The 26,965-nt window shown below is 40.1% G+C and overlaps 1 protein-coding gene across 2 annotated transcripts in view; it reads right to left on the minus strand.

The window, feature by feature from the left end:
• The window catches only part of sbf2 (SET binding factor 2), a 101,310-nt gene that overhangs the window by 58,554 nt on the left and 15,791 nt on the right, over positions 1–26,965 (minus strand). For both annotated transcript variants that reach the window (XM_030414115.1, XM_030414114.1), the window contains exons 3-6: positions 9,880–10,017; positions 5,521–5,655; positions 4,245–4,355; positions 2,912–3,017 (exon numbers count right to left, since the gene is read on the minus strand). In XM_030414115.1, coding sequence (XP_030269975.1) covers positions 2,912–3,017; positions 4,245–4,355; positions 5,521–5,655; positions 9,880–10,017 — 490 coding nt within the window. The remainder of the gene's footprint in view (positions 1–2,911; positions 3,018–4,244; positions 4,356–5,520; positions 5,656–9,879; positions 10,018–26,965) is intronic.

The raw sequence follows: 26,965 nt of genomic DNA on the forward strand, positions 1-26,965 counted from the left end.
TAAACAGGAAACTAAACACCAGCCTCAACAAAATCAAACCAAATGGCTTCAGTTTTTTTTCATCTTTTATCGACTTAGTAGGTCCAAATGCTCTGATGTTATTTTTGGTAGCACTGCTTTCTATTAACATATTATCTCTGGTTTTACACTCACACCACAGATTCAGGTGTTTACATATCTCATGGAAATAGCCACATACTTCCGAGCCCTAAATAAGAAGTGACAGAATATCCCCGGACAACAGAAGAGACAAAAGCAACAAACAACAAACAACAGGGCTGTTGGTGGCCGGTTTTATCTGACCCTGGGAGGGATGTACTTCCTTTGCAGAGTGACATGTTTAACACACATTCCTCACTGGTGACTTCAGTGACCTGTGCACACAGAGCAATGTGCTGCTGACCTTCCTGCCTGCACAGCTACTAGCCAGTCCACATATGGACATGAGGATGACCTAATGAGGGAGACCATGCACTTGTTCTCTCTGCTTGTGAGTAGCTCATCAGCTGACTTGTGATATTTACCCTCCTGTCAGCATGCAAAGCAGTCAGTTACGAGAACCAAGAATGATTAACTCAGTGTCTAACTCTAAGTCACTTTCACTCTTTATGCCATGAAGACTCACATTCAGAGGTTCCAGTACATCTGTCTTGCTTCACAATCAAAAACAAATATCATATCAAGAGATAAAAGTGATCTTTGGATTAATTTGCAGCAATTTACACATACGAATCACTTTTTTATTTGTCATATGTGAGTGGATGTAACGTGACATAGAAAATTAGACCTTTTCCATCTCTCTATTGTTTTTTATAAGCATGAAAATGATTTATTCCAGTTGTTCAATACTGCTGGACTGTCAACTTCTTCATGAAGGGTTAGATTTTTCCACAAGAGACCAAAGCATGTGGCTCAATGCAAATTCTCCAAGCGACTCGTCTCAGTGCCTATCTCCGCTCCACTAACAGAGAGCAACAGTAGCTGAATTAAGCTTAAAAATGGAGTCCGCTAACATCAACTAACAACCTGCTTCCAGCACAACACAGAAGTTCCACAGAGCCTCTTTAATCAAAGCACGATTAAAGAGAATACCAACTGTTTTATACATCAGTCCTGCTGGTCCTAATTTACGTTAACCTGTGCAGAATGCATAAATTGATGTAATAATACAATCAATGTAGGAAGCAATATAAAACATTTTGGGACTAGAATTGCTCACTTTCTTGTCAAGAATTAAATGAAAAGACTGAAATCACTGTGAAGTCTGCACACCCAATATATGGCTTAAACCCAGGAGACGGTTAGGAGAACACAGCTAGCCCAGGTCTGTCCAAAGGTAACAAAGTAAGAAAAAACTAACAAAGTAAGAAACATCTGCCTGTCTCAAGTTTATTAATTAACATGTTATGTCTTGTTTGCTCAATCTGTGCACAAGTGTAACAGACAGGTTGTTGTTTCACAGCTAGATGTTCCCCTTCACTTTAAGTCATAATGCTAAGCTAAGTTAACCACCTCCTGGCTGGAGCCTTATATTTAACATACAGACATGAGAGTGGTAGTGACTGCCTGAGCTAACACCTGGCAGCTGATGGTCACAGCACTAAAGCAGCCTGTACTTGGTGCATTTTACAAAGATGTCACATATTGAGCACCTTTCCAACACACTTTACTATGGCCCTGTGGCTGCTTCAACAGTCTTCGAAACAGGCTTACAAAGAATGACAGGCAATGTCTCGGTATTATATTGAGATTGTTTTGTTTTTTGTATTCAGATTGGCTACAAATGCATGAATTCCACATAACCCTGATCACATGTGTATCGTGCAAGTCACCCCCCATGTGCATGTTCACCACTTTGTCCAAACAAACAGATGGCGTGAATACACTCAGGAAATAAAATCCACTCTGTTTTCAAGCACATTCTTCTAATTAAATGAGGCCGAATGAGGAAAAACTTTCCATTACAAATCAAATTTCAGGTGAAATATATCTAATTTCACTCTCAGCTCTTACAGATGTACGCCTAGGGTTACAAAATTTGAACTAAGCCTGATTCGTCTTGAGTGAATTACAAGGCTAAAAATACATTGTACAATAGCTCAGTTCATGATTTATCAAAAGCTGTGATTTCCGAAGGCTGATGAAAGTGAAAGGTACACTCCCTTATCACGGTCTGACTACTCTATGAGTCATGGGGAATCAGGCATAGAGTGTCTTTAACAAAGCACGTATTGCCTGTGCTAATCTTTTTACAGTCGTTTTGAGCAAACATGGCAACGTGAGACCAGCAAACTGCATCAAATCTTCATCATGTGTTCGTTGTAGCCCACAAAAACGTACAGAAACACTGATGGGACAAAGCGAAAAACCACCATAATCTTGCCTCAGACACATTTACTGTAGAATTAACTCAAGTTCTTAATGGTTCATTGCAAAAGTCTTCTGACTGTACAAGTGCTACAGTGCTGTAGTTTACCACCATGTGATTAGCAAAGTAGAACTGAGCCTTTAAAAATCTGAAAAGGATCAGGACTGAATGAATGTAAAACGTGGCTAAGCTGCTAATGATGAATAATGCCAGTAATATGATTAAGACAGATGTTCTTTTAGTGCTCTCTGTCAGATCATAACAACCAACAATAAAAAATGTCTTAAAACCTAAACAGGCTATTTTGTAAACGTGACAACCTTTACATAATTAAATAATTTCCCAGTCTGGGATCATTAAAGTAATTCTATTCTATAACCTGCAGCAGGAAACGGTTGTTCAATCAAGAAATTCTACGACAGGATGTTAATAACAAATAAATTACACAACACAGACTCACTCAGCAAGTCAGAATCTGACTCATCATGTCACTTCCTGTCTTATGATTACTAGTTAGTAGTTATCAAAAGTAAATGGACCCACCCAGCTGCTGAAAGAGCAGAGCCACACTTTTGCATGTGACAGGCAGCGTGTCATTTAGAGGCGTCTGGATGAGCTGCCGGTCTCCTGCTCCCAGGCTAAACAGCTTCTGTAAAGAAAAACAAAAAGCACTTAAGGTCAGAAATACAGTCATGGAAAATGTTCTTCTGCCATCGTGTCCACAGGGCCAAGCAGTGATGCAACTGAAAGTCATCCATTAAGATTTATAACCCGATGTACTGCAACTGTATCACATAAAGGAGACATGCTATTCATTGCAGCCGCAGGGCCACTTGAGTGACTTTGCGTGTCATAGAGCAAGGGAAACCTCAATTACATGTTCACCAAAATGTGACTGGTACAACTGCGTCAATATCCTCTAAAAAGATCCTTTCATTAAGAAAATATAATTAAAAAAACCTACTGTCATAGTGTGGAATTGCTGCTGAAATGTGCCTTTAGTCAAGTCAAACTGCTGATATTCTTTAGAATGTTTTGTGATTCACATTATGTGGTACTAAGACATGTAAAAAGGGCTATAGAGACCTTTAAGATGTAAAAATGTAATCAATCAAATGGAAAATCAAAGGTAGCGGGTCTTCAATCATACAATTCATGACATACTCGTATGTTTAACAAGTGTCGTTTTGACAAACGAGTCTGTTCCACTGCTGAGGTTCTGGCTAAAGGCAGACTCAAGGACTCAGGATGTGAAGTGGTGTCTTGATGGGGAACAGGCCAAATTCTTTCCTCGTATAGTACCTTAGCCATCTTTTAAAACCTAATCTGATTTCGGATTTTGATTTTGGATCTGATGAGGATTTCTCCTCAGTGGCAGTGGTAAATATAATATATATTTCGAGTTGGCACAGTTTCAATCATTAAGATGCAAGTAAGTAATCTACATTGCCTGATTCACTGCATTTATAGCCTCACCTTCTGACATTTGGCTATCAAACTGCAGAAAATAAAATATTAAGTAACTAAACACGTTGACATTCTAAATATATATTTCCCTTAACAGTTATAAACACAGTTTACGAGCTCGGCTCGCTTCTACACTCGTCTGGGCTGAGGCATTTTGCTAGGAGTAACATGATGGAAAAAAATGACGAATATGTATTAGAAAATTACTGCCTGTGGTTGGACAACAATCTCTCGCACCATCTGAACACGACATTCCTGATTGGCTGCACAGCTGACATAAATCATTTAGTATCAACACGAATCTTTTCCAGTCTGGTCTGAATCTGTGAGGAACAGGCCAGTAGATGAAAAGCGAGATGTCTTGTAGACTGTGGTACTTTGGGTGTAGTTTGTCTTAGTTAAGACGTACCTGGGATCCACCAGCAACAGGAACCTGGAATGTAAAGAGGTTGGCCACCAGACTTTCTAAAGGGAAACTCAGGCTGTCAATGTACACTGTGTAGATGAGACCCAAGCAACCCTGAAAGGACAAAACGTGAAATACAAGTAAGACATCACACTATGAAACATACAGAGGATAACTATACAGGCATCAGCACTGCAGCTCATGGTCAAACAAGTGACCCTTTAGTTAACAAATATCTGAAGGGGCCTGCATTTCAGTTTTTAGGATTTTTAGTTTTATAGAAACTGTTTCCTATAAATTAAGCTGTTACAAAGTCATCCCAGAGAATTTCCTTGGTTATAAAAAGCTAAGTAAGGATGGCAAAAATCCTATCCTAAATCAAAAATAACCTCTGTTTTTAGTTCTGTATAACAATGGCAACTAAAATGGAGAACAACATGAACACTTAAATGAACAGAAGCTAACACTGACGTTAGCCTGTTAGTTTAAAATTTCGGGGCCCATGTATTACTGGGATAAATCCTCTCCTCCACGACAAGATTAATGCCTCTGACTCACTGTAGATGAGATTGAGCGCCCATGTTTTCTCGTTGATTAAAGCAAGCTAGCCAGCCAATGACAAGCGAAGTGACACAGCTGTTGTCATGGATATAGGCAGCCTTGTGTACATTTTAAAACACAGACATAGGCATGAGGAGCCTAATGTTGACTGAAGAATTAAGCTTTCAGTTCCATTCAGGATTTCTTAAGACACAATTGGATGTGTAAGATAGGATAGGACACAGCCACAAGTTAATGAACTGCTTCTGTAATGGAAAAATACGATTTTCGCAACTTCAAAATTATTGTTATAATAGGTCAAAAAGTTGGGGACCTTTTTTCGTCTAATGAGGCCCCTGGGCTATAAAACAATAATGACTTTACTTTCGATTATTCTGACACATTAAGGTAAAGTATGATAGCGCTGTTTATTCTAATAGCACCTGCATACGTGTAGGAACAAACAAACGTAGCAAGGCTGACCGTGAGCCTGTAAAAGCTTTGATCAACTCAGTCTGTAGTGAAAACATCAGAGGTGCTTGTGCTTCTTTGTCTCATTTACTTAACTTAAGTGCGTGCTTACACTTAAGGGCCTGTTTTGCAGACAGTACAAAGTAGATTAACGTCATCCCAGACCTGCAAGATGAAAGCACTGATCTGACAAAAATTCAGAGTATTCCATCTGAACAAGACAGAAAATATTTTTTAATCAAGATTTAATCATATGGAGTCTTATTACCCGGAATATTTCGGGATAATCCAGCCTGGACACGAGAATGAGACTTTTTGGTGCAAACACTTGAGCTGGCTGGATCAGGCCATCCTCCTCAGCCTCCTCATCTTCATCTCCATCAGCCTCAATACTCTTTGATCCCTGCAACATAAACAAAAGAAGCTATTTCGGTCGAAGAGTTCAACACAGTGCCATCGACTACAGATCTTGAACTGTACTGCAGAGCCTGCCAACTCTGCTGAGCTCCTTGTTTAGCTTGCGAATACATCATGTGCCTCAACGTTGCACAGGACATGTCTGGCATGTGGTATCATACGTGTTATTCTCCAAAAATAACTGATGTACCCCAACATAAATAGTACAGTACAATACTGAGTTATGCATACTTAAATTTAATTTGTTTATGTAAGTTTATGGATGTACACTCTATTTTGCCATTTTCACTTGAGGGTTGCATCAGAAAATAGGCTTGAAAGTTGAACTAGTTCCTCCTAGAAAATGAAAATAGCCAAGATAAAACTCTTGCATCAGACAAAGTCATCGCTTCAGCCCCCAAAAATCTTAAACATCCTCCTTTGACTCCAGAGAGGAGATACACTTTAATGAATGTTTGGACGATTAATCATCTCCTTTCCCAATCTGTCCCAATTCAGCACAGCTGCTCATCCCACTGGAGCCATTATATGAACACAACAGATTTTCTAAAATTACGACGGTTAATAAAAGATCTCGCCTACAAAGACACAGAATCATTTGAGTGGATTCCCTTAGAGAGGAGCCAAAATGAGTTTAGAAGATTAATGTTATTTTCCTCCCAGAGTCACTGGGAGGTAAAACATCAGAGACAACAGTGACAATACCAGTGCTGTTTGAATTTTTTATTGTTGATCACAAGAGCCTGATGAATACCGGATTTTTGGGACCACTGCCAATACAAATTTTAGGGTTAAAAAAATATATATCCATTGTCGATATCTACCGATAGTCTTGTATACAGAGAATGAATACTTAAATGCAAATTTTTTGGAATGATCCCTTGAATTACTTTATCATAGATCATACACAAAGTTATGTGATGGAGGCAGAATATATTACAATTAAACAAAAAACTTTATTCTCCAATATCAGTTAGCTGAAACAATCTAATGCAAACGTTTTTTTGCATTATGTTTACATTACATTGTTACATACATTATGTATGTTAAGAATAAAAGTTGTATATCAGCACATATTAGGCAACATATATGCCGATACCAATATATTTGTGATAGGTCAATGTCAGCCAATATCACCGGCTCTATAAACCACTTCTGACTTTGGTGAATATCGCAAAAATGTTGACTGTGCACATGACAAAAAAAAAGAGATTTTTGGTACTCTAAAGCACGTCATTGTAAACAAAAACACAACCAGAAAGCTAAGTATGGCCTGAAAACCCTAAATAACTACAGAAAGGAACACCAACTGTCCCGTTTCAGTGAACTGAATTTAGACAGTGACAAAAGTCTGACACACTTTAGTGAAAGTCAAATCTATAAAATGAAGCGCCACGATCAAACATGTTATCTACCTCTTTCCAAAATCATGACAAGCTTGTTGTACAGGCCGCAGCCTCAATCTGTTTCTAATTGTCTCTATCGTGGATCCACGAGCCCTATCAGGACCCTGATATACCAACTTCATTCCTAAGTAAAGCCTTATCACAATCTGGTATATTTCTCCAGGCAGTGAAAACATGCCATAAGTGCTTCGGTACCTCGAGACCAACGAGTAAGGGATCAAAATATCCCATTCAGATGGAGGTCACATTTCACCGTTAATGTTAGGATTTACTTCAATTATTAGACAAAATACATTCCTCTGCCGCCTGTCTGGACTCTCCCTGGAATCCAACTAACTAGATAAGGATGAGAGTAAAGATTGTTAAAACACCCTCACGTTTCAAGAAGATCTTCAGTCCTACACACCGAATCCAGGAATGTGTGTTTATTATGCAGAAACATTATGTCTGGATGGAGCCAAATATAGCCCCAATCTAATAATGATCGGCCAAAAAGAAGGTAAGGCGGTGTGTTGCTTGAGGAGTCTATCAAATTCAAAAGTTTATAGGTTCAGTCTTCACAATACAGTGTGTGATATACACAGTGCAGCCACGTGCCTTGGTCAAGTGTTTCCTTGGCATACACACACGCAAACGTATCAAATACAGAGAACTATTTTTGACACGAGTTTATAACTACAAAGGATGGAATTTTCTGTCTGCCTGTCTATTGATTTTCTTGTCAATCAGTCATTCAATCGACTTAACACGGTTGCATTGCTGAGGAACCAAGGTAGTGGAGCGTTGAGTGAGTAGAAGTTACGTCAGTGGCTCTCTTTACAACAACAACAACAAAAAAAAAAGATATTTGTCCTTCCTGTGATTCCCGTATGTTGGAGTGCAAGTTTTAAGTTTTAAGAATATTCATCGATGATAATCAGAATAATATCATGATTTGCAATTATTATGGACAGGACAACCGTGACATTACATTTTCATATTCTCTCATGCTTAGTTTCTCTCGTTTTTTCAGTCCTGTGGACCCCATTTACATGTTGAATTCGGTGTGTGTGAGAAATAGTCTTTCCGGACCTCACTAATAGCCATGCCAGTCCCCTGGCAACAGTAAACAAAGACACATTTACAAAAACCTTAGGCCCCATGATCAGGTCTAACTTTGAAACCAGTCTGTGAGGAAGGAAAACAGTGCAGGATCCACCGTACTGTAGTTAGTTACAAGCAATCACAATTAAACCTGTTAGAGGGCTCAACCAAAGATACCCTCTAACAGCTAACAATGCTTTAATTTGCTTATCTTCTCCCTTCGATGTGACAATTTGTCTTAAATCCTTCCCTCCTCATGCATTATGTGCCCACTTGTTCAAAAAGGGGAATGTTGCGCAATTATGGTGTGACTCACACAACAAGCTGAAATTCTAACGTAATGAGAAAAAGATGCACTACTACTACACTCTTGAGTGTCCACGAAACATTTCCTTCATAATTCTCGTACACGACTGCATTTTCAAATGAAACATTAAACTTGAAAAATGTTCAGCCGAACCGGAATGTGTTTGACGACTTCCTTCCACATGTGAAAGGAAGTGAAGTCAGAGTGGGCAGAGAGACAGGAGTCATTTAAGGCCTCTAACAAAGTGAAGCACAGTGAAACAATTAGTTTGGTATTCTGTGGGCTGTTGGCAGGGGGAGACATTAACAAGATCATTCTTAAGTATAATAATAATGCCGTCCAAACAAATCTATTGCAATCAATAATTTATGAGGGCTTTAAACATATGTGCCATGACCACTAATCTGATATCAAACACGATCTTGTATGCATGAGTAAATCAGATTAAAGAGTTTGTCGGAGAGGCACAAGTCCATCTTCTCCCTGTTATGTGTGTTCCTCTTTAACAGCATCCCTCAGCCAGCTCTCAATTAACTAGGTTGGATCCAAGCAAGCCTTTGATTTCTACAAATGCCTAAAAGACATCTCGCACGCTACTGATATTTCAGATGGTCTTTGGCACGTTTTTAACTTGCGCCAAATACTGCAATGCAAAACAATAAGACTACAATAGAAAGCAGAAACCAAACAACCTTTGCATCGCCCCCTAGACACATCGTGATGGCTTCTAACCGCCATGAGAGGGACACAAAGATGAAGACGACTGTGATCTCACGCTTATCACGAGATGACCGAAACTCAGGGTTATCATTGATGATTATGAGAAGCCAAATAAGGACGACATGAAGCCTTTCAGACATTTTCAGGCTTTGTGGGAATTACCTGCAAATATTGAGGGAGAAATTGTTATTAATTTAATTTTGAGTTCATGACAGACAAGGACAGGATGGGAGACATCAGTTGGCAAACGTCACATCCCCATGCTTGAGGGATCACATTTGAGCACATTTATAGGTTGTTCTTCTTCTTTTATAGTACAGCTGAGGCAAAGACTCCTTTCTTCCGACACTGATTTTGAAATGACTTACAATAGCAAAGGTGGAAGTTGTGAAGCTCCAAAGCATTTGGATCAGCCTCACAAAATAACTCTAGCACAGTGGCTCAGTGGCTAGCACTGCTGTTGCCCAGGGCTCAGTCCTGTGTATAGTTAATTGCATGTTTTTGTGGGGTTTCACATGGTGCTCCCATTTACTTTGGACACTTGTTGACTGTACTTTCTGTGTTATCTGTTTGATGGAAACGAATGAAAGCCTGGATGAAAAATGCACAAAAATGTGCTCAATAAGTGTGTGTGTGTGTGTGTGTGGGTGTGTGTGTGTGTGTGTGTGTGTATGCCTGTGTGTTGCAGTCTTACCTGCAAATTGACCTCAGCCTCGAAGAAAGTGAGGCACGAGCAGTAGTGTCGGTCTGAATCGATATCTGTCAGCACGACGGTGAAGAAGGTGGGTGCTTTCCTGTCCCTGGACAGCCTCCAACCCCCAGGCTGGCAGAACTGAAAAGAAAGTCAATGCAATGTGATTTCATGAGAATATCATAGAGGATAATTCACAAAGCATGCACACTGTGTCACAATGACTGAGGCAACATCGTACCCTCCAGAGACGACACCACTGAGTGCTGTTAGTCATTTAGGCTTGAATCCTTTCAGAAACTACTTTTTGAGTGGACACTGAATTTTTTTATGCCCCCTGAAACTCTCTTTTGGTAACTCATTCAAACCTTAAATGGAAAGGGCATCAGCATATCACTGTAGCCAGTCTAACCCTAATGCCCCCACAGAGAGCATAGACAGGATGCTCTGCTCCCATGCAGCAATTACATCAGCTCATCAGAGCGGAAAGTGGCATGTTCAGTATTTAGTTTCCTGAGAATCATCAGCGAAGGTGCCAGGCCAAACTGCTCAACAGTCTGATCACAAACAGCAACACTGTAAATCAGATTCATGGAAAATAACCATTAATTAAGCAACATACCAGGTGACTGAATTGATCACAGCAGACTGAATTAAGGCTGAAACAGATTTATTTTCCCGCTTTCAAAATGTATTTTTTTCCAATTGTCACCACTTAAGCGAACAATACATGTTAGAAAAAGGTTTGCCCCAGTAAACAGATCTCTCTCGTAGTAACTCTGTTTATATTTTGATTGTCTGGATTAAAGATTCAGACTAAGACTTGGACATACATGACTAAAGCATACTTGAATTGTGAAGCATTCCGATTCTCCAGGGGGAAGTCCCGTCTTCCAAAATCTTCCTGGAACAACCAATTATTTATATTTCCAAATGCTCTTGTTTAGTGGGGATTTAAGAATCACACAAATCAACAATTCGTGATGCGTGACAAAACAGAGCCATTTTTAGCAAGTTGCAGACTCTGATATGCAGAAAGACGGTTACCATAATAAAAAGCATCTCCCAGAGCAAGAGAGTGAGTAACGACCCATCCTGACACAAAACATCTGCAAAGTGTGGCAAAAACAAGCCTTTTCTTAAGCAGTGTCTTTGCTTGACAGATAATGTTCATCAGTAAACAAATTATTCTTTATCTCAAAGCCAGTAATAAACCACCAACTAAAAAACTGAAAAACTGAAATCTCAAAACGAGAAAGATTTGATTAAATTGGATAAGTTATTATTTGAGTGACAAGTAAGGTTATTTACTTATTTGGGGCACGTAGGAGCGCAAAGGGACAAAATATGGGAGGCAGGAGGGCATATGGTCAGAGCGACGACTGTTTGTGTCTGCTCTCTCTCTGTTTTTGCTGGAGGCCCAACTGGCTCTGGCTCTGAACAGGGTGTTTAGACTGCTCCTCAGGGGTTACGCAGGGGATCACCGGACACATGGAGGAAGAGAGGAGACTGGGTAGAGGGAGGGGTGGGTGAGGGCAAAAACAGATGGATTGATGGACAGATGGATCTGTGTACAGCCAAAGACAAATATACTAGCAGAAGAAAAAGACGACGAGTAGAAACAGAGGCAGAGAGAGGAAGGAGTCGACGAAGAGAAAGCATAAATGGAGAGTAAGGGAGGCAGAGAGGAAAAGGGAGGAGGGGGGACTTGGCTTGTTCAACCTGGAGGTTTGGATCAGGATGCCACCATCGACCAGCAGATACAATAGCTTGCAGGAAATCTGTTAAACCTGCTTTGTGGTGAGGTGTGTGTGTGAGTGTGAGTGTGAGTGTGTGTGTCCAGACAGGACTCAAGGACAGTGCAGATAAGTGTGATCCTGTCCTGAACTATTCCAACTATGCCATTCATTGTTGTCAAAAAGAGATAAACACCTTTGGGACTGCATAGCTCAGAAGATCACAGGCGATATAACATCCTGTGTGTGTGTGTGTGTGTGTGTGTGTGTGTGTGTGTGTGTGTGTGTGTGTGTGTGTGTGTGTGCATGTACGAGTGTATGCATGTGTCAGAGGAACCAACTATAACGGAGCACGTGGTAAGAAGATTAATCGACTTCCCCAATGTTAAATCAGTGTTTCCTCAAAGTCGTTATCTTGCCTGTAGGTCTGCGGAGAGATACTCAAGTGCTGGCGCGGGTTCAGAGACACTTTGGGGAGTTCAGTATTTTGTAAACTTGACTTTATTCTGGGACCACTGCGTCCAGACAGACTGCTGACATCATTTACATACCAACTTATAGCTGTCTTACAAAAAGATGAATGATTGGCTAGTTTAAATGACGTAGGTGGATCTAAAAAGGACAAAGGTTCAATCAAATCAACAAAAGTCAAGTGAAATGCTGATTACATGTTTTCTTTCTCCTCTGCATTTTTATTTATAACATGTGGTATATTACTGAGGCCTTCAACATATTTTCGTGCAACCTTATTTGCTCATAATGCTCATTAGGAGGTTTAGTGTCTCCAACAACTGAGCATACATCCTGCATACATATGTTTATATGTGTAAACTAACTATGTGAAACAGGTGTCTCGATGATTTCAGAATCGGTCCTGCTTTTCTGCACCTTTTGCTAAAGCAGAAAGCAGACGGGCTGGAACGCTTTCTTGTTTTGTTGCAAATGTTGTTTAACATTTCAAAATTTAACTATGCAGCACCGTGTGTAAACAGAGAAAATATGCGTACGCTATTTGTTTAAAACGGCCGACTTGAAAAATTATGTCAGCTGCTATTCTGTCAAACACAGAGTGTAGTGTGGTTATAAACACACAACTACGTTTCTGAGGCTCGTCCTAGTACACAAAGTAAAGTTAAAGAAAGATTAAGAAAAGATATTTGCGCTGAATCAAAATTTCTGCTAATGTAAACCAAACATTAGGTGCTAGTGAGTTTAGCACTTACAGCTATTGACTATCAGAAATACTGCTCCAAACAACCAGCTTTTTCAGCACTTTTGGCAGAAAATGACCTTGAACCACAGTGAGCTGTTAAATGAAGATCTGCAGACGGCAGGCCGCAAAGTAACCAACTCCATTATCCTCCTCCTATAAGAGTTTCCTATAAAATTTGTGTTTAAATCTTAATTATTATCAAATAGGTACTGTATTATTCCGCTTTGACAACAAATCCTCAGTTTTGTTATTGTAGCACCCATCGTCTGACTAAATGACTATTGACTGATCGATAACAGTGGTTCAAACAGAATGGCTGTGGACCTCTGTACAGTGTCTCTCTCTCTCTGTAAAGCATGTGAGATTGACAATAGACGCCAGGGGAAGAGCCTCAAGGACAGAAAAAAATGAAAGTGTAAAATGCCATAATGGATCTGCAAATAGAATTGTGCAAATTAATATAGCTTGGTGCCCTGCCCAAGTAAAGTTTATGTGTGGAAAACACAGGAGAAAACTCAGGCAAAAACACACGGGGGGCAGAGGGCAAGTAATGTAATGGGTGTATACCCAACCTCCATGTAGCACCGGTATCACTGACTATACCGGCAAGTCTACCATGTGTATTAATGTCCTTCTGTGCTACATTCTGCAACAAGTGAATGACGCTGGACAGATTTACAAGTAACAGCAGAGCCAAGGGAACAAGTGAAAGCATTGACTGACGGGAATCAGATGCAAGCTTTATGGTAAATTCAGCAATAGCATGACACAGAAATCCACTGCTGTGCCAACAGGTCCAAAGGTCAACACATAGGAAACTTAGCCTTTTTAAAGCACACATACTGTACACACACGCGCGGGCGCACACACACAAACACACATAGCAGAGAGAAAGGACATCTCCCATTCCCAAATTAGACCTCAGTCAAGTGACAAAGGGCCACACTTCTTGTATTAATGTCAAAGCCGAGTAAACTGCTGCCCTCAGGCTAAACCCTCTGCATCACATCATGTGCTGCAGCCTGGTATGACCGACTCCCACCCAACTGCTCTGTTCACCTACTCAGCCAGTGACACTGGATCTGCAGTATGACCTGCTAAGCATCGTCACAGCCGAGTGCTTAAAGAGCGGCACCAATAAAGAAAGAAAAAAACACAGACACAGAGGCTTAGCCTAATCAGGACAGGGCTGCATTCTTATACTGTGACGAGGCATTAATGCCCGGCCAGTCAGGCTTCCAAAGGCCAGATATAACCGGTGTGGCAGCCATTACGAAAGATGACTCAAGACAAAAAGATAGAGAAGATGATAGTCAGCTTTGTCTTTTTCTAGTATGACGCAGCTGAAACATGACCGTAAAAGACGTTTTTGCTGTGTTTTATTATGACCCCAACATTTGAGAGTCCTGTACTTGCACTTGAGGAAATGCAAACAGATTCTGAAGGGTCATAAAACCTTTAAAGTGGAGTTCCCGTCACCACAAATGAGCTCAATCCCGCAAATCCTTTTGGAGTGGGACTTATTTCATAATTTGGGTGAGCTACAACCCAAATGAATTCAGGGACTGAAGTTTTTCAGTGTTTTCTCTCCACAGCAATAAAATGTGCGTAGAATAAGCCCCAAATCTGAGCATCAGCAAGATGACCTAAACTATCCAGCCTCCCCTGACTTCAAGGAACAACATTCTGTTGAATGGAGACAAAATAAGTAAATACGGCTGCTGACAGTCTCATATCATAGTGCAGGTATTACTGGAAGGAAAACATGAAAAATATTCTAAATCCATCCATACTTCCATCCAAATTTGTAGAGGAAAACTTGTGCACTACAGCAGACTTGTGCACTTCCATCATCCTCTTGTTCTTTCCCCATTTATGTGGAAGAGCTGCATTTTAGGAAGACAACACAATGACGGAAAGTGAAGTGCAAGGTGTCAGGGGCCAGAGAGGGAGGTCAATAGCATGCTGCCTGTCCAGAACTCCTGCTTTATCAGTCTGCAGGATGAGCAGCGGACAAAACAACCAGAGACGGCTGCTCTAGCCGAGCGGTTTGGCGCAACAAACATGCATGACCCCCCGCTTCAACAATCTCCTTAGTGTGATGAGCAAAAGACGCAAGCCTGTCAACAAAATGACCATAATAGCACTGCTATCCAAATTCTATTTAGTGGTTGCAATGAGTAAATTTACTGCGCCAAACTCTGTTTCATAGCACTCCGCTGAGGTGGCATCTCCCTTCCACTTCCATTCCTAAACTCCTCTTCCCTGCTGTCAGCAACACTCCTGGTTTCCCTTTGCTGATCTGTTATGCAATACCAGACACATATGGTTCATTTTAGATATAGATATTTTTAGATGACCATGATGGACCACAGTAATTCCAAAGAAATGTCTAGTCAGGCAAGACAGGAAGACTCATGTAGCAAATATTGCAACCTAAACTGTACACAAAATTTCAAGCTTCATGAATGCCATATGTGTAGGAAATGATACACCAGAGAAGGAACCTACTACAAGATGTATTTTTAGTGCAAACGTAAAGATTTTTTTTGTTAGCCACAACAAGAACAAGATCATAAGGACAACTCTGCCGAAACCCCATTTTCCTAAAATCCCTTGGGAAGATTTGTTCACTCTAGGGCGAATACTTGAGTTTATTTCAAAACACAGCATAAATTAAAAACATACGGCCAGTTCACCACATGCGACTTGAAAACAGAAATACATAAAGAGGCAAATAAAAGGGACCCTCAGAGAATCAGACATTGCTAAACTTAAATCAATCCACTGTCAGATTAATTCATCCTGCTCTCTCAACCTGACTCCTTAAACTAAACCTGAAGCGTCTGTGTGATGTTCATGGTTGCCATGAGGGTCCCAAACATTGATTTGACTTATTATGTTTCGGTCATGTCAAAAGTAGGTTAACAAACACCATATCTTCCGAGCATAATGGGTTGAATCATAGTTCAGGAACCAATCTGCTGTGAAATATATTCAAGAGTACAAAAATACCCTTTCAGAATCCAAGAAAAGTCCATGGATTTTCCCCGCACTGTTTGATAGCAGGCTCTAGTGGTAAAACTGATATGAAAAACACTTGAATAGAATGAAAACAATCATAATCCAATAAATTTGCACATTGCTGTGATGAAATCTGTCATAACTGAAGGGAGTAGACCAGTAAAATGAACAAAGTAAACCTTATGACATTATAGTTTGAGGAGGACCTCTTCGGTCATGTATCACGATGCCTGCTTATACAAGTGGGTTAGTTTTTTTTGCAAACACCGAACATGGGTTGCACAATTCATGTCAGGTGTCTTATATTAAACAGAAATTCGGCTGGACAATACAGTTGACTTTGCAACGTTAACCATTAATTGAACTAAAGTTCTGGTTGATAAGTGTCGATGACACTGAGAACACCACATGTTATGTTACACATGGATGAGCAGGCTTTGTAAGCTTTAGTACAGTTGGTAAAAAATAAAGAATTCACATCAGTGGCCAGCGAGCTGTAAAACAATTACAGGCACCGTGTGTGATTTATTGCCCTCTCCACATGTGCAAAATCATAACAGACACCAACAGACCATAAAAACCTTTACTGATTCTGCCTTTAGGCAGCCATGGTGAAGAACATTATTGACTGTCCTTGTTGGGTTCTATCTGATCGTCTCCCCAGCAATTTAGATGACAAGGAAGTGAAGGATCGAGACTAATAGTGGAACTGGTAGTTTTTACTGAGTACTTACCACAGTTGGCTTCAAATAAATATCTGTGAAACAAATGGTTAGGTGGAGTCGGGAAAGAAAACTATCTTACCACTGAAATAACTGACTTACAATATGACAGACGTGACTCTCACTAGTATACATACTGGTTTTCAGTCATTTATGTCGAGAATACAGCAGGCAGATGGAAGTGCTACAGAATCAAGCGGTAGACTGATTATTTTTAGTCCTTTACATAAGTGTAATCTATCAATTTAACCTGCCGTCATGATCTCTGTTCTTGTGCCTCTGCTAATAGCTAGTGTCTGGCAAGGAGCTGAGTTGTGTCTGATTTAACTTTGCCCTTTCGCCCTACCAAGAACCACATTGTCTCCCTGGGATCTGCTACAGGGTCACATCTGGCCTCCAAACCTCGACAGCCTGCAGCTAGGCATTTGGCTTTCCAGCACTTTACCTATATCTGCTCCACTGTGACCAGGCTGTGGATCAATACTTATGTACTGCAGCATAGTACAAGAAGAGGCACCTAAACTTGTGTTCTGGCTGAACGAAGTGTCCCATGTCAGATCTGCAGGGGAATAGCGAAGTGCATTCAGTGTCTGTTTGATAGTACCAGTGTACCCACACAATGGCTTTCAGCTGAGCTATTAAAAGGAACACCGTTCCTACATAGGAACACCCTTCACTAAACAAACACTAATAGTTTGCTAATAGTTTTAAGCATCAGATCTTAACAGTATATACTCACTGTTGGAAAGCTGAGAATGTCGTGATTATTTTAAGCCCAAAAAAGTTATTTCCAGACCATGTAATAGCCTTCTAAGCTCACCATGACACAACATTAGAAAGAGCCCTCTACCGCAAGAAGCAAGAATGCCTACATACCTTCGGAGTGTTCCCTTTTTCCACAGCTACAACGTCATGCCACAATTTTTTTTTCATAGTTTGCCAAGAGTCCATAGAATGGGAATATCCATGTCATTTTACCCAAAACTAGCTACAAGTGTCGAACCAGCAAGAAACCCCAGGGTCTTAGCTTTCATTTGAGACCAAGATTATGTTTCTAGGTAAAGGGGTTCTCAAGTTATAAGCCTTTGAATCTCAGTAGGCATTCTTGGAAAAATAGGACCCAAGCAAAACGGACAGACATGCCTTTAGAAAAAAAATTGTGAAAAATCAATTTTTTAGTCTTTTGACTTCAAATTTTGAGTGTAGCAAGCCGAGACCTGTGGCTATGGCCTAATTGTGTCTGCTGGGTCCATAGACATAGCTGAACCCTTATATCTTAGTCAGTTTATTGACATTTGAATTGGACGAAAACCAAAACCTGTGTTCCAACCTCTGTAACTCTGTGTCAGTATGTCATAGAATCACACTTCTAGAAAAAACTTGAGGGTGTTATCTTTCCAATGGTACCAAGCACATCCCTGAGTCTCAAACTATGTGGGAGCTGTCATGCTTTTAATTTCGGTATGTCATTTTGGAAAAAGAACCTTAAAACGGGGGCGTTCATTAAGTGGTTAAGTGGGAAAAGTGGGAAAGGGATTCAACAATAATGGACATTCTGTACCCCCACTAGAAGTTCAGTAAATGCAATATTGTTGGGTCAGAATTTTATTTGCATGTGCTGTATGTATGTATTTTTGGGAATTCATGTTATGAACAGATCATGTTTTTTGATCATGCCCATTTGCTGGTTGGTTTGTCAACAGAATTACAAGAAAACTACTGAACTGATTTCCAGGAAACTCGGATGGAGGATGTCTCTCAGCACAGAATAGATCACATTAACATTTGATATGGATCAGGATAAAGAGACATTTGAGGATTTATTTCTCACTTTTATCACTATTGCGAGACATTTTCAACATTTTTGTTAATTTCATATGGAAACCTGGTCTATTCAGGTCGCTGGTCTCAATGAGTGAGTGCAAAAGGGGAATGTTGGGCCGTAGGGGTATTTTTGGGTTATTTGTCCATTATTATCAGCACCACATTGCTAAAGCCTTTGTTTTTACCTACCAGCTGACAATAGGTAAACATGGTTGTTTTTTAAATTTCATCTGTAAAAAGTAAACAAGATACATCAAAACACATGCCTGAGCACATGGAGTGATGAATGAAAGAGCAGGGTAAACAGCTTTGTCCTGATGTTGTAGATCAGTACAATGGCTGTCCTGCGTCAGACTTCTGAGCCCCGGCCTTTACAGCACAGTAAGATAATGGCTGATAATGACCTGGCTTTGGAACAGGTGCTTCCTCCACTGCCTTGTGGGGGCCTTGGTGTAGCTCCAGTATTCACTATAAGCCTCAATCTCACTTCTGCCCTTATGAGATCACTTCAAACTACAAGTTTTGTTCCTCTCTTATAAACTTACACCAAGTGAATGTGCAGTACGTGTCAGTCAGTTGAGAATCTATGAACACTATGTTGTATCACAGAAGATGTTTGCTAACAAAGCCATTTGTCACATATAGCTTCAGAAACGGGTTTCTTAAATAATTTTGTGTCAAGACAACAAGTAAAAGGAAAACTTGTTAATTAAGAAATAACAATGTTAATATAAGCTTTTCTGCTCAAGAAGCCACACAACAAACTACTCGATGATGACAATCTGCAGCATCATCACCATTTCTCTGAAGCTACACAGTTAACATCTGAAAAATAGTGAGAAAATGTAAAAAATAATGTCGATACTACTAGTACCTGACCATAGGAGCTCCACATATGATGTTGTTCTTAAACAACACCAAAGGATGTCTGTGACGTACCTTTAACAAGATGTCCCACCTCACATCCCCTCTTAAAATCATCATGTGACAAATGAATGCACGCCAAGTAATTTTCATGGAAAGCGGATTGAGGATGTGTCATACAGACTCTGTAGAAAGTAGAGCAGTGGCTCTCTGTTTTAATTTGCGCCCTATACAATGATCTACAGAGTAGCTGTAGTCCAACAGCAAAGCAGGTGGGGCTTTAGACCTAGATTTCTCTTTCTCTTCTCAGCTTGATGGTTACACTGAACCTCCTTTGAACATCCATCCATCCATCGTCTGTAACTGCTTTATCCCTTTATCACTGGGGTCTTTGCTGGAGCCAATCCCAGCTGTCTCTGGGCGAGGGCAGGGTACACCCTGGACGAGTCGCCAGCTCATCGCAGGGCTCCTTTGAACATATGTCCAGAAAAGACCCAGTGAATTAAAGAAGAAGAGGAGGTTACATATGCTATGATCTTAATTTATCAAAATCAAACAAAGATGCAAGACATCACATCAGATCTATAGATGAATACTGCCACTGGAACATATTCTGGAAGAAACAGTTTGGTTTGATAATACCATAAAACTGACATGATAGATTGAGGCAAGCCTATCTGAACTTAAAGCAACTAGCCTGTGTATACCATGCTGTTCCTCAAACCCAAAGACACTAACAGGGTTTGACAATCGAGCAACACTGCCATCCCCACACTCATAGCAGTATGTCTAAAAAAGTAAATGAATAACCGCAATGTAATGTATTACTGCACCATGTTATTATGCTGTCAGTAGACTGTTCCAAAGAATCTGACTGTTATTCAGGACTTTCAATCATCCAGCTCATGTCAATACCAGTGCTTCCTTTCAGGTAAAACTCAGCGAGCTCTGTAACCACCCACTACTCAACCATGCTTTCTGTCCACAATGCATCATAATGGGGAACTGTTACAATAAAAGTTCTCTTCGACAGAGACTTAATATGAAAGCAATGAGCACGTTAAAGTTTGCAGGTGTAAGAATCCAAGGTATGTGCCCTGCCACTGGCGTCAGCAGCAGTCCGCAATTTTACTGCCAACAGTGGCATTCAGTAGCCAGTCAGAGGGGTGTCTGGATCCAGCCAGCTCTTTAGACGGGAGGGAGGAAATTAAGAGGGTGTCACAAAACTTCCTCTGGTCTTGGACCTATTCACCTATCAACTGGCACCAGTTCACAACTACATTTTTGTGCCAAGCTCCTGGCTGGTGATAAGTGACAGAGTTGGTCACTTATTATCGTTCCTTTTTGTGTTTTGTTAATTTGTAAAGCTAAGACTTGGATCCACCAAGAATTAACATTTCTGGAAAGTGTATATGACAGAATAAAGAGGGAAGAAACACCATAACATATACCACATCATATATAACAATAACCGACAGCTTCTACTGGATCTCATCTCGGAGTTTGACTATTTGCTCTCTCCAGCGTACTGTGGCTTCATTTCATCCTGTGTATTCCCATTTCCTGATGAACTCATAGTGCTTTTCACCATGGAAAGTCCTGCTTGCTTGATAGCTCCAGCTTTGTTTCCTGATGTGTTTAGCTTCACTGGAAAACGAAGCATTGATTACTCATGTGTGGATCTTCCTGACAAACACATGATCCCATCCCACCCCCCCGGCTGGAACGGCATCCTGCTATCTGGAATGCACTGTTTAGTTTTTCGCTCATAGTTTTACAAACATCATAAGACCGACGTGCAGCGCGACATGTCAAATTATGGTCGCTTGAGTCAATCCATCAAGTCACACAATTAGGCTGCATTCTTTCATCTGTTTGTGGTTTGGCACAGAGCCTAAAACTGACTAACCAAGGCTGCTGGTTATGAACAATGCAGTTAAGCTTTGTCATGATTCGCTTGTCCAACTTGCTGAGAGAACGAGGCCAGATGAATGACTCAATGCTGCAATAAGGGAGGTTCCTTATTCAAGTTAACTGAACCTGACCTGAAGCCCAGATGCTCGGGTCACACTGGAGTCCATTCAAGAAGTATTCATCAACCTTCATCAACTTTCATCAACGTGCTTCAAGAAGTACTCTTTCTTTGAGACAATAGCTTCTATCATAAATGTACCGTTTTTACGCCAGTCTAGCTGTCAAATCAACTAACAAATGACACCAGCAGTTTACAACTTTTCTGGATAATTCAGGCATCATTCAGGGAAGTGCTAGCCACGTTCCTCATTACAGCAGGGAATTGGGGGAAAAGGGAGGAGTTGAAGAAGTCAAAGTTCTACCCAAGAGATATGAGACAAATGTTTACAGTCTGGTCGAGTCAGGTCAAATTCCTTCATCAGAGGAAGTTGGGCCCCGGAGGAAATTTTTAAAATGTCATGTCTACGTATTTTTGTCGGAGGAAAACAAGTGAAGGTGTAATAAGCATTACGTACACAGTACCTGTGTCTGTTGCAATGCAGGATGCATTTGCAAGTTCAGTATATTCAGTTTTATGTACCGCAAACACTGCCTACTACAAAATGAGGAACTTGGAATAACAGAACACAGTGTACAAAAACTTTACCCTAAATAATCCTGATTTTTCTGTTATCAGCTAGTCTTGGATTAGCCTACTGGAAGAGTACACAGGATTTACTTCTGACTGATGAATGTGAACTCAAAGCCTGACTCATTTAATGATGCCTCTTCCCTGGTGCCGGAAAAACACCTAACTTGATTAAACTTTTGAACCTGATTGAGAAGAAGGGCTGCAACTATTTGTCTCATTATCTGTTAGAGTCAAAATTATTTGAACGCTAAGAGAGACATCAAATCTAAGCTTCTACTGATAGCAGTTTCTCTGATGTCCAGTGAAAACTAACGTGGTAAATCTGGGTCGAGCAAACTCACTCAAAACATGTGAAGGGACTGAAGAACCAGAGACCAGAGTGGAGTTGCATTTTAAGGGACAGTATCTAAATTAGCAATGGGACATAAAACAAATGACCGGCATGGTATGCGGTCAGAGCAACAAGACTGCTTGCCTAAATGATTGAGTGGAACAGAAAACCCACACCACATACTGTGTGTGTTGGACTGGACCAGTACAGGATTACTATTGTTCAGTGCTGAAGCATCTCGCCCACAGCTGCAACACTGGAGACGAGCGATTGAGCAGTCTGAACATCAAGCTAAAACTCCCACTGTTGTTAATGTCAAACACCTAAGGCTAAATGCTACAAGCCTTCAAAAGGTGAGGACAGGTCACTTCTGAACTTTGAAAACAAACTAAGAGGTACGTCAAGGAGGGACAACGTGCGAAAAATGGACAGTCAAAGTTTTGGAATCAACAAATCCTTTGAGGATGTTTCAGCTCAGAGTTTAGAGTTCAGAGATGTCAATCTCAAAGTGCTAACCAAGCATTTTTCTCAAAAATGTTTGACCCACAAAACCACATTAATTCATACAAGTATTCATTAATTGATTTACTCCAGACATTTTAACTAAAACTATAAATAAATTAGTTATTCAGTTTATTAAAAGTAACAGACAAATGTTGTCCATTAAATGTTCCCAGAGCCCAAGAAGATCTTTGAACGTTTCAGTTTTGGCCTCCGAGGTTAAAAGTTAGGGCACCCCTGATTTAAATCTTTATGATTGTCAAAACTGATTGGCTAATTGTTTCAGTTGAAGCAGATTTCCACAAAACCTTTACTTTGACCTTCATGCTGAAATGCACAGCCCTGAATTTGGCTCAAAGCTGTTTGTGACATTAGAACAGTTCCCCATTTCCCAGTATGGACATAGGTCCTGTACGCTGTGCATTAGATAGTAGTTATTACCGCATTAGCAGAGCGGACCAAGGTTGATCGAGCTGCAGCAACTCAAATAACATTTTCAAAACAGTAATGACTGATTCAAAGCAACTTTATCAGAGGAGACATGTTCTTTTCCTGCTGGGAAACATGGCTAGAGTGGAGACAGTGAGGGTGATTCTGCTGACAGATCGTTGTCTGCAGGCTACATGTAATGGACTGACCCTCATGTTCAACACTGAACTTTGTGATGCTTTGGAATGTGTTTGACCTCTCAGGCGTTGTTGTCAAGACATCTCTCTTCACCCAACACACACATACACTATATACAGACCTGAAGGCCAAGCTAAGCATAAACATACACAGCTATCCATTTCCATTCAGTGTATGTTATTACATTCAGTGGATGGTACTTTCCATGTCAGTTTAAGGATTACGTGCCGTTTCAGAAACCTCACAACCCTCATTTTTCACGATCAAGCTAATATTATGTGGTCAAATTATGTGAACAATGAGGCTATCTTTAAAGGGCTATGCTTTAGACATTATGTATCTGTTAAAATCTAACTTAATTATTAAAATAAGAGACTTCTCCGATAGACCCAAGGCAAAAAGAAGCTTTATTAACATTTCTAGCAAAGACTTAAAATGCTTTGCAACCAGTGATGCGATAAAAAATATATGATTGCATTAATACCGTAGTTTTTTGTTGACTGACTTTACAGTAACATCTGTGCATTTTATGGACTTTAACAAAGTTTCTGAGGGGATAAAGCCAGCTTGAACACAATCGAGCCAATCTGTTTTAAAATACTAACCCAATTAGTTTTATGTACCTCCCTTATTACATGCAAAACAGCATTTAACAAAAACCTTCCTGACATAAATTGAAGGCATATTGCTTCCACTGTGTTAAAATACAGGGCATGAAAGTTTGATTTAGGTGAACGTAGTGGTAAAAATTTATAGCTCAGTTTGCTGGCAAGCACTGTGACCTTCAAAAGCAGGTCTGGCTAAGGCCTCTGTTACTCCAAACACTCACCAACAGTTGGATTAGCTAGGCTTAATGTTCATCTGGTTGTCTTACAATGTAGACTTTATACGTGTCATTAATACAGCCCATTAAACACGAAACAAAACAGTGTCTGCTAGAGGTTGAATTGTCTGAAAGAAACAAGTACACGAGTGAGTGAGAAAGAAATAACTAACTAACATATCACACAAATCTACATTTGATGCCAATATGTCACCCACTAGCAGCGGATGTTATGAACATTCACATACTCCAAGTACTAAACAAAGGTGCTTGTAATTAAACAAGCAAGCTCACAAGCAATTAAACAGTGAACAACAAAGAAATTCCAGGCATTCTTTTGACATTTGTGAGGCACATTTACCTTTCTTTGCTCTAACAAAAAATAGTCACCATGTGATTGTTTCTCTAAATGAACCTGATCCTGACAAGCGTGATAGCCGCCTCACATTGGTGAGACATTTGGCTGCCAAGCTAGTGACTCAAGCTTCAAGACTTGCACTGTAAGTGTAATAGAAGCAGCTGAGGCAGATGTTATTAACCTTGAAATTAAAAATAAAACTATACTTATAACAGGGGCAAATGACATTACCTTATTCCTTTTGAATATAATAGGCTATCTAAGTTAAGAGTCTTTGCATTTTCTGTTCATCGTTTGATCTCAGTTCATGTCAAATTCCGTGAAACAGACAACACAATGCAGTGACTAAATTATTCCTTCATTTTTTATTAAGTATTAAGTATTAAGTCTTCTTCAGTTAGACAGATAACGTGACATATCATTAGATGATTGTCTTACAATTTATTGATTATTGCAGAATGGCTTCATCAGGATACTATCATTATCTTGGACAACATCTTGTGAATCTTATAATTGTGTCAGTTACTTTGTGATTCCCACACCGGTATCTGCATATATATTTTCCGTGATGTGCCGATATCAAAACTTTGAGTATAATGCAAAATAGAAGATGCCCGGATTCATGTTTAATTGTTAAATTTCAGAAAAATTGAGGCGTTTACATGTTAAAAACATTGTATGTGATCCTACTACTACCTCCAGAACGTCTGTCCATTTACAGTACACCTAGAGGACTTAATACAGGGGGGCGAGGTGATGGAAATGTACTAGGTGAGCATCGTGCTGACCTCCATCCACAGAACTGTCTCATCTATAACAGATGAGCATTTAAGCTGGTTCCTATCATCATCACTTGCCTGAAAAGATTAGAAACACATTTCTCCCAGCACAAGTTGTAAACGCTTTTTCTTGGTGCATTCCTCATCTGTGGTTATTTAGTTTGCTGGGGGCCTGTTGTGACCGCAAAATGCTTTTCGTGCTCAGCTTCATCCACTGCTCTCTACAGATGTGTTTCTTAGTGTTTGTAAATGAGTCATTTCTTTTTCATGGAGTAGAGAAAATCTGCAAATAATAATGGTTTACATACCAGCCCAAAACACAGCCAAAATGCAAATTGCTTGGTGGGTCTGTTAAACACTATGGTGTATCTTCATTAAAGCTTCAAAGTTGGAATTTCAGTCATTTGGCTCTTGACCAGAGTTTGTCACACTATATAGTAGGAAACAATCCCCTCTTTCCTGTCCCTGCTGACTCCTCTGAGTGCTTTTTCAGAGAGAAAACTGAAGATGTCAACATATGAATCTTATTCAGCACGTTATCCAATATTCTTTACTATATTTTTACCCATCTCTGAGAAGAACATAATCTGTCTCAGTTTCAGCAAATATGTAGTGTATTTTCCAAAAAAGACTAAATAAATAGGTCTAGCATTGAATGCATCCTCTTGTTTCAGCTCCAGTTTACTACCTTCAATGAGAAACATCATGCCTTATGCTTTCTTTGCACACCGGGGACTGCAGTACATCTCAATTTCAGTCCAGTCTGACACATAATGAAGAATCATCGGGGGATCACTTAAGCGAGATGGAATACAAAAAATTCACACACACCCACAAAGGCAGTAAAAAAAATGGTATGCAGGTCCTCAATGACATCTGGAAACTGTAAGCTAATAGATTTAGCTAAACTTGTGGCTCCGTTTCTATATTTAACCTCTTTTATAGCATGACAGGGTACAGGGATGATGATGAGAGAATAGACTCACCACAGTCCATCCCTCAGAGTCACTGGGAGGTTAAAGACCGGTGCTAGGGTTTCAGCCTCATATCAACCAAAAATTCAACCTCCAATATTCTACTTGACCCTTTGTCTGGACAGGACATACCATCATTTTAAATCTTTTTATAGTTTCACCAGTCGTTTGTTGAGCACTATGCTTGTATGACACACCACTTCTCGTTTTTAAGCAATAACTCACAGCAAGACACCCCGTGATGGCCACCAACAGACTCCATGAGTTACACAGGAAGACGCCTGCATGCCATTTAAACCGCCCACTCACAGTATGTCTATTTGTGCTGGAATAACAGCCTCACTTGCCCTCAATTGCCTTATAAATACCATTGGATAAACAAGAGTCACGGTATGATTGCATCTCCTCGACCAGGTCTGCAAAGAGCCAAAGATTTCAGCTGCAGCCATGATAACTCTTGGCCATCACTTACATTCACATCATTTTTGTCATTACAGGCAAACAAAACAATTCACTATTCATCCAGAATACTTCATTTCGAACCCAAGTTTAATCTTACATTTATAAATCCGCAAATACTACCTGATTACATCTGCCTTTCTTATAAAGGATCCTGTCAAAGGGAAAAAAGCATGACCTCATCGGAGATGCTGAAGAATGCCTCATGTTTAGATTGGCTCTCTCCTTTTATCTTGGCTTACATATCTG

Source organism: Sparus aurata, chromosome 4 (assembly GCF_900880675.1).
Source record: "Sparus aurata chromosome 4, fSpaAur1.1, whole genome shotgun sequence".
In the NCBI taxonomy this organism is placed as follows: Eukaryota; Metazoa; Chordata; class Actinopteri; order Spariformes; family Sparidae; genus Sparus; species Sparus aurata.